The 9,255-nt window shown below is 41.4% G+C and overlaps 1 protein-coding gene across 1 annotated transcript; it reads right to left on the bottom strand.

The window, feature by feature from the left end:
- Positions 1-3,717: 3,717 nt before the first annotated feature.
- Positions 3,718-8,222, bottom strand: LOC126071436 (hornerin-like). The gene is made up of 3 exons (XM_049875634.1): positions 8,085-8,222; positions 5,992-6,340; positions 3,718-3,962 (listed from the first exon to the last, which is right to left on the bottom strand). Exons 1-3 carry the CDS (start codon positions 8,220-8,222, stop codon positions 3,718-3,720), a joined length of 732 nt encoding a protein of 243 aa, XP_049731591.1.
- Between the last annotated feature and the right edge of the window lie 1,033 nt (positions 8,223-9,255).

Consider the following 9,255-nt stretch of genomic DNA (forward strand, 5'->3'; position numbering starts at 1 on the left):
GTATTTCCTTCTCCTCTTCTGTTTATAAGCCCCATCGTACCTAGCTTCTTTGAGCCATTTGCCTTTTTCTGGATTCAGAATGTCCTCCTTATATGCATGTAGACTAACTCCTCAGAATAAAAATTATGTTCAAATTTCAGTGAGTTTTGATTATTTTTAAAATGAGTTCTGACAAAGATATATACCTTTGGAGCCACTGACATAATCTAGATATAGAATAATTCCATAATCCTAAACAGTTCCCTTGTGATCCTTTCTATCTGATTCCCAAGTGCCACTCCCAGTGCTCATCAACTATTGATCTACTATCTTTATAAATTAGATTTGTCTTTTCTAAAGCTTCATATAAAATGGTAACTTTTTACTTTTATGTGTCTGGCTTCTTTTAATCACCGTAATGTTTCTGAGAGTCATCCACATCTCCTGTGTCAGTAACCAGTAAAAAAAAAAAAAAAAAAAAAAAATCGTAATTGAGTTGATTCCTATGCATGACAACCTCATGTGTGCCAGAATAGAACTGTGCTCAATTGGGTTTTCAATGGCAAACATTTAGGAAATAGATCTCTAGACCTTTCTTCCCAGGCATCTCTGGGTGTACTTGAACTGCCAACCTTTAGGTTATCAGCCAAGAGCATTAACTCTTTGTGCCACCCAGGTACTTGTACCACTCAGTATTTTGTTCTTTTTTCCTTGATAAATAATATTCTACTATACTACTTATGCCATAATTTGTTTATCCATTCATTTGTTAGTGGGCATTTGGGTTGTTTCACGTTTTGGGTGATTATGATTAAAGCTGCTAGGAACATTCATGTAAAACTGTTTGTGTAGACGTATGTCCATTTCACCTAGAAGTAGAAATGCTGAGTCATATAGTAACTTTATAAGGATTTTATAAAAAATCGCCTAACAGTTTTTCCAAAGTAGCTGTATTGTTTTACTCTCCCACCAGCAATGTGGGGCCTGGTAGTGCAGTCGGAGCCGACAGCCTCCAGGCACCACTGCCACCTCCCAACTTGTAAGTAGAGTAGCATGAGCCACCTTCCCATCTAACTGGTTTCTCCAGATGTTTCTTAGGCAATCAGCCAACTTCTTGCCAAGATAAGAAAAACAAGAGGCTGGGGTCACAGACCAAATTTGGCCCACCTGACATGTGCAGAACCATTAACCTCGTCCTCTGTGGTGACCCTGAAACTTTTCTCCTGCTGGACGGAACGAAACTTTAGTGGCCTAAGATTGGGGGAATACTTTCAGAAGAGAAGGGTCTGAGCCTAAGATCTGGTTTGAGAGATCCCCTTTCGGACTGAGCAAGTGCAGAGATGGAACTGCCCTGGGAACACCTGTTACTGAATGCAATGGGCTTGCCGCTTGTACTCTTCTTAAGAATAACTAAGAGTTGAGTGGATTTTAAAGCAGGGCATAGCTTATTACTTGTGAAAAGTAAGGAGTCAGGGAGATCACTCTCAAAGCACTGTCTCTCTGAACAAAGGGCTGGAGGAGGTTTTATACTATGAGGGAAAGGGGAAGTCATACATATTTATTAAATTCCTGGGAAGTGGCATGTATATTTATTGTGGGGCCAAGCTAGGAATTAGCACGGAAGTAGCTGCTTGGCTACTTGAGTCTTTTGGTTCCTTGACATGAGTTTCAGAGGTTGGGTTCAACTTCAGGTCACTGATTGTCTCATAGCACATGCACTGGGGTCTGGTTTCAGCTGGTTTGCCTGAAAAACATCTTCAAGCAGGGAGATTAGAAGGAAACAGGATGGGGGGCTTCCTAATCTTTACTGTTATCTGCTGTTTAAAGTTGTTTTATAAAATCCCTCACTGGCACAGCTTTCAGCTCAGGGCCTGTCTATTTCCTAATTGGTCTCACCTTTTCGGTCCAGACCAATCAATGACCTTGCTCCTTCCCACCAGGACTCTTCCTCAGTTTTTGTCTCTAATAGAAGCTCTTTCAGCTATTGTTCAGGGACCCATCTTGGTGACGCAAGTCCTGGTGTGCTCCTTTGCTTGGCCAACCAAATAAAGCTTCTTCTTTGCCTTTCAGCCATTTTGTACCTCTGCAGCTGTGCTGAGTGAGGACCTGAGACCCTGGTAACAGTGGTTAAAAACTCGGCTGCTAAGCAAAAGGTTGGCAGTTTGAATCCACCAACCGCTCCTTAGAAACCCTGTGGGGCAGTTCTACGTTGCTATGAGTCGGAATCAACTTGATGGCAATGGGTCTGGTTGTTTGGTCATCATCAATATCCACATTTGGTATTGCCAGTCTTTTTAATTTTGGCTATTCTAATGGGCGTGTAATGGTATCTCATTGTGTTTGAATTTGCATTTTCCTGATCACTAATGATATTGAATGTCATTTTATGTGCATAATTGGCCATTTATACATCTTCTTTGGTGAAGTGTCCACTCAATTTTTTTGCACATTTTTTTAATTGTTTGTCTTATTTTTGAGTTTTAAAATTCTTTGTATATTCTGGATTGCTTGTGAATGATAGGAACTTGGACAATAGCCATTTGGATTAGTTTCTCATCTGACCAACTGTGTGTGAGGTATGAAAATGAAGCAGAGATGAGACAAAACTCAATATTTGATCACCATTTATTTATTGTTAGTTTTAAAGCATTCCAGTTGTTCGACTCCAAAGACTTGAAACAAGTATGTTACAGTCAAACCAAGGAACTATACAGCATCGTCAGATAGTCTTCCTTTTCCGCCTGGGCATGGGTGATCTTTTCCTACGTGGAAAGGCCAATGAATTGTAAAAGTAGATTGAAGTCATAGAATTGCCATGCTACGGTGTCTCCAAAGTTTTCCAACATGGAGCACATTCTTAGGAGTAGGGGACAAAATTTTTCTTGCTGAAACCAAGTCAGAGTCCACACTTAAATCTTTTGATCCTGAACTGATCCATCCCTGCTCTTTAAGAAATAATGCCTTTACTCGCTGGCTAGGGATAAGCACCTGATGACAATTTCTAATGCTACTTGTTAGCTTACTGATTAAAGATGCATCCAGCATAGGGATATAGTAGTTTTGATAGGCAAAGAAATGACCAAAGTAGCATCTCTGCTTTTAGGGTCTTCTCCCCTCTGCCACCATTCAATGTGTGACATGCCAAAAATCATGGTACACATTGCTGTAACAGAAAACTTTGGCTCTAGGACTGGCAATGTCTACGCATGCTTAGCTTTGGCATCATCTAATGAATAAGAATCTCAACTAAGCCCCAGGCTCCTTAAATGTTTTGCATTATTCTTCTAAAATTAGTTGTACACACTAATCATTTATTCAACCCAGCTTTTCCTAACAAAGTAACCCTAGCCCACATACCTTAAATTCTTTGGAAGGAACCCAATAACAAGGAATAGAGTACAGTTACATGTTTAAAAGAAAAAGATAGAAAAAGATACACAAGAATTATCTTCATGAATTGTTTGTGTGTAGCAGCTTGTTATTTCTTTAGTTTCTGTTTGAGTTAATTTCACTTCTGCTTATTATTTCTCTCTTGGACATATTCGTAGAGTGGAGTGCTGCTGCAGAAACTGTGGGAAATTGAGTCTGTACTTCCTCTTCCACAGTTACTTCCTCTTTGATAACAATTGCCACTTTGTCTATATACCTCATTGCAAATTGACAATTTATTGGCAGTATTGAATCTAGACTGTCCATAGGAGGTTGTAAATTGTCCAAAGCCGCAACCTGAGGAACTTTCTACTTGTCCACGTTGCTCATAGCTAGAATGTTGACCAGATCCAAAATCATATTGTTCAGAGCAAGATGACAGACATGAGCCAGACCCATATTGCTCAGAGTTAGAATACTGACCAGAGCCAGAGCCAGAGCCAGAGCCAGAGCCAGAGCCAGAGCCAGAGCCAGAGCCAGAGCCAGAGCCAGAGCCAGAGCCATGTTGACTGTAACTAGAACATTGACCTGAGCTAGATCCATTTTGGCCATGGCTAGAGGAGTGACCTAAGCCAGATCCATGTTGACTGTAGCTAGAAGACTGACATGAGCCAGATTCATGTTGCCCATAACTAGAAGACTGTCCTGATCCAGACCCATCTTGACCATAGCTAGAAGACTGACTTGAGCCAGATCCTTGTTGGCCACAGTTAGACAACTGCCTTGAGCCAGACCCATGTCGGCTATGGCTAGAAGACTGTCCTGATCCAGACCCGTGCTGTCCATAGCTAGATGACTGACCTGAGCCAGACCTATGCTGACCATAGCTAGAAGACTGTACTGATCCAGACCCATGTTGTCCAAAGCCAGAAGACTGACCTGAGCTAGACCCATGTTTGCTATGGCTAGAACATTGTCCTAATCCTGACCAATGTTTTTCATAGCTGGATGATTGACCTGAGCCAGACCTATGTTGACTACAGCCAGAAGACTGACCTAATCCAGACCCATGTTGTCCAAAACTAGAAGACTGACCTGAGCAAGACTCATGTTGACCATAGCTAGAAGACTGACCAGAACCAGACCCATGTCGGCTATGGCTAAGAGTCTGACCTGATCCAGACCCATGTTGACCACAGCTAGATGACTGACCTAAGCCAGACCCATGTTGGCTACAGCTAGAAGACTGTCCTGATCCAAACCTATGTTGTCTATAACTAGAAGACTGTTGTGACCCAGACCTCTGTTGTTCATAGCTAGAAGACTGACCTGAGCCAAAGCCATGTTGACTAGAAGATTGATTAGAGGCAGATCCATATTTTCCATGATTAGGGGACTGGCTTGATCCAGATCCATGCTTTTGTCTTCCACAACTCCCTGAATGACCACCTGAGTTGTATTCATGGTGTTTTAGTCTTGAAGAATGACTGGAGCTAGAACCATATTGACCAAAGCCAGAAGACTCTCCAGATCCACACTTTTGGTGACTATGGCTAGATGATTGTCCTGAGCCAGTCTCATACTGTGCATGGTTAGAAGAATGACCTGAACCAGACCCATGGTGACCATAGCTAGAAGATTGTTTAGTGCCAGACCCTTGTTGACCACAGCCAGAGGACTGAACCGAGCCAGACCCATGCTTTTGTCTACCACAACTTTCTGACTGACGACCAGAGCTGTTGCTTTGTTTTCTCTGAGTAGAGGACTGAAACGAGCTTGGTTGATTCTTGCCACTGCCTAAGGACTGGCCTGATTCAGACTTACACTCTTCATAGCTTGATGACTGTCCTGATTGAAAACCTGATTGTTTTTGTTGTCCCTTATGTCCTGATTGACCACTTGAGCTAGATTTATGTTGCTCCTGACTTGATGAGTGATTTATACTGGAACCATGTTTTCCACAGTTTGATGACTGACCTGAACTAGATCCATATTGTTCAAAACTTGAGGACTTGCCTGAGCCAGATCCATGTTTTTCTTTTCTCCAATTCCCTGACTGACCACTTGAGCTAGACCCACGTTTTTTCTGACTAGAAGGCTGGCCTGAACTTGACCTGTGTTTTCCATAACTGGAGGACTCACTTGAACTAGAATGATATCCTTGTTCTTCACATTTTCCTGACTGAGATCCAGCATTTGGTTCATGCTGTCTCTGTTGAGAGGGCTGACCTGAGCCAAACCCTAGTTGACCATAGTCAGTGGACTCATTTGAATTTGTCCAAGAGTCTTGTCCTCCACAACTACTTGAGCTGAATCCATGGTGCTGCTTACTAGGGAACTTGTCTGACCTTCTTCTATGTTGTCTATTCCCTAAGGATTCATTTGAATCAGACCAGTGCTGGTCAAAACTGAAAGACTGATCTTCTGAGTAGCTTATATGCTCTTGCTCTCCACAACTGTCTGACTTATTTGCTGAGTTTGATCTTTTTCTATGATTGCTTGAATGAGTAGAACCAACTTCTTCACTCTCAGACCCTTCTGGCTGATAAGAGCCATGCTTGTTTTTTCCCCTACCCTTGGAGTATCCTGAACTCGACTCTCTCCTTTCCCCAGAGCTTTGCCTGTGCTCAGAACTAGACAAACCTCCTTGATATCCCAGTCTTCTGGAGCTGGATCCAGTCTTGTGTTTAATGCTTCTAGAGTCCCTGGAATAGGAGTCATTCTCCTCCCCTGTACTCCAACTGGAATGACTGGAAGATGATTCTTGCCCTTTTTCCTCCTCTTCTGTTTCACTTTGTTCCTCTTGGTGCTGGTAACTGTGGTGTCTCTGCTTTGACCCTGAAGTTTGGCGGTAATCTTTGCTGATGATTTTATTACAGGCCTGAGCCAGCTTGAATATCATCACAAGATACTCAGTAAAATCCACTTTCTTGTTATGGTCTCGATCTAGGCTTTGCATGATGATATCTACAGTGTCCGGATCATCTGGATTCTGTATAGGAACAAGGTACAAAGGGCAGCTCTGTCAATATAGCCCGCACACCCAGCTAACTAATGGAAGGAAGGCTGTAGAAATATGAGTGCTTGGCTTACTTAGATGGACCTTAACCACATAGTCTTTTAGGCTGCACTGCACTATCCTGATCAGAAAGTAGGTACCAGACATAAAAGAATATGCAATGAATAATGCAGTAAGAAGCGGATACAGCTGGAACATAGAGAGAACATAGGGACTGATTATTTTTGATATGATATGGATCAAATAGGAATGATTAGCTAATTTATAAATAATAATTTTGGATACCTGCATTAATTATATATAACTTTATTTGCCCAGCTTTTAAAATTAATTAATTAATTGATTCATTCATTAATGCATTCATGTATTCATTCAACAAAGATTTATTGTGCACCCACTATCTACCTAGCATTGTGTTAGATGCAGGGGCTAATGCAGTGAACAAGTTCAACTTGCTTCTTGCCAAAATGGAACTTAAAGTGTAGTGGGTCAGATACACAAACTTAAAATTACAATTTTTTGTGATAAAGTTTCTATGAGAGTACATTAGGGGGGATGTACCCCATCAGAAGGGGTTCAGGGAAGGCTTATTAAGAGAGAAAGTGATGCCTTTTGAAGTACGTTAGAATTTGATCAAATGAGGTGATAGGAAGGGAGGGAGAGAGGGCAAAAGATTGTTCCAAGTAGAGGGAATGATATGAACAAAGTACTGGAGGAAAGAGAAGGTATGGCTCTTTCAAGGAACTGAGAGAAATTTAAGATTACTAGATTTGAAGTCTGAGTAGTCAGGAGATGTGGCTATAGAGATAAATAGGGAGCAGATCATGCCTTGTGCCATGTTAAGGAACTTTGGACTTTATTATGTGAGCATTTGGAAGTTATTGAAGGGTTTTGAGCTGAGGAGTAATGCTGAGATTGGAAGTGGCGGTGGCCTGAACCAGAGAACGACAATAGTCATAAGAGAGAAATGGGCCGTTTTGAGATACTACTGGAGAATTAGGTAGAGACTGGAGGGTGGTGGTGCTTGCTGAGAGAGAGGACAGAGGAAGTCAAGCCAGATTTCTGCCTTAGGCAAATAGGAGAAGGAGCCAGTTTAGAGGGAAAGATAATAAGGTTCATACCTGACACACTGAATTTAAGACATTCATAGGAATCCAAATAAAAATATTCAGTAGGCAACTGGATTTAAGGAACTGAAACTCAAAAACTATATCTAAACTCCCAAATATTTATTTCCAGAGCTGACATTTTAGTGTGGTGGTGACCCTATTTTGTGATTTAAGGGTAAGATGCTAATTTCCTGAATTCAGAAGCCTTATAGCACCAGAATCTCAGACATGGGCAGTGGTCAGAATGATCTGAAGAAAGACAAAAAAGGGGAAGAAGCCCCATTTCACCTACTTTGCAGTTTTCCTGAGGACTGTCTTAGTTTCTGTTCCATAAGAATTACTCATTGTTTAGTATATTGTATATTATTTAGTATATTACTCATTGTTTAGTATATGGAGTTTGCTATTTAGCAGGGTCACTTCCCTTATTTCAGTTATGGAAACCATTATGGGTCAACTTTTGACTTTATCTCAAGTCTTTACCAAACCCTGTTCTTTATCACCAAGTAGGGAGAGTCCACTAGGAAATTTGAAATATGCTACAAAGAGGCAGGAAGGGATGAAGAACAGAATTGCTGCAGTCTTCAGACCAGGCATGGAGTTCTTACCTTCAGAATTTGACGAAACTCATTTTCCAAAAGTTCTTTCAGCTCTGCTCTGTTCAACGAGTTGCACTCCCCTTCTTCGGTAGCATATTGGTAGTAAATTTCAATGACAGAGACGATGCTTGGTAGGAGTTTAGGCATTTTTTTGCGAATTTAAGTTAACCTAAGCCAAGGCCAAACCTAAAGGGGGGAGAAAGAGAGACCTACCTCTTATTATTCATTATTTCTTAAACATATAAATAGTTCTAATCATTTGTAAGAATTAGTCATGGATGACTAATTTCATCCTTTTGTAATCAAGAACCAACCCAGAGTTGAATGACTTGTTTAAGTCATGTAGCAAGAGAGTGATGAAGCTAGGAATAGAATTCATATCTCTTATTTCCATTCCTGAATGAATGTGGGAGGAATGAATTTCAGTTTTGGGCTCCCTGCCTCGACTAGGGGTAATTTTTTGAGCTTTGTTCTAAAGTTATTGAAATCCTGAGTGTGCAATGCTATTTACTTTCTCATTTCCTCTCCAGGTCCCAAACATCACACCAGGGGTTGGGAGTGGGAGGTGGGGGTGGAGAGATAGGCCTAACATCTACATTGCACGCCTAACTCCAGCTAAGAGGCGCTAATGGTTAAACTGGACCCACAAGACTTCTAGGCTAGAGGAAGTGGACAAAGCAGGCAGAGCCAACCATAGGCCTGGGCGATATGGAACTGGGGGCAGCTGCTATCAGATTTAGATTCTATTCTCATTCTGCAAGCAGGAACTGACCCTCAAACTTCTCTAGTTATACAACAGACAGATGAGGAAAAGCTCAATAGTACAGGAGGCAACCTGCCTAGTAGATCATTGGATTCCTATGATCCTTATGGAAATGACCCCAAAGAAAGGAGATGCTGTCAATAATCCTAGTCATCTCTTCATTTTCTTTCTCAGTAAAACTTAGACCAAAGTTCCCCAAAGTATATTAAAAAGAAGCCAGGTATCCAGAGCCTGTTTGCCTTAGAGCACACCCCTGGATTTTATAAGTGATACCCAAGTATTCAGGAGTGGAGCTCAACTTCTGCTTACTTACCTAGTTTACCAGAGGAACAAGCAGGATGGAGACCTAAGCAGCTTGCAGGGTGCTGATAGTGGGGGGAATGGCCTTTTTATAGGAGGAATAATCGTCCATTTTAG

This window comes from Elephas maximus, chromosome 3 (assembly GCF_024166365.1).
Source record: "Elephas maximus indicus isolate mEleMax1 chromosome 3, mEleMax1 primary haplotype, whole genome shotgun sequence".
Lineage (NCBI taxonomy): Eukaryota > Metazoa > Chordata > Mammalia > Proboscidea > Elephantidae > Elephas > Elephas maximus.

Bases quoted from the DNA above. Each gene is read 5' to 3' on its own strand.
- LOC126071436 (XM_049875634.1), bottom strand. From the start codon at position 8,222: ATGCCTAAACTCCTACCAAGCATCGTCTCTGTCATTGAAATTTACTAC. The intron at 6,341-8,084 runs GTAAGAACTCCA...GTTCCTATACAG, and splicing joins AGTTTCGTCAAATTCTGAAG to AATCCAGATGATCCGGACAC. The intron at 3,963-5,991 runs GTTTGTCTAGTT...TCACTCCTCTAG, and splicing joins AAGACTGGGATATCAAGGAG to CCATGGCCAAAATGGATCTA.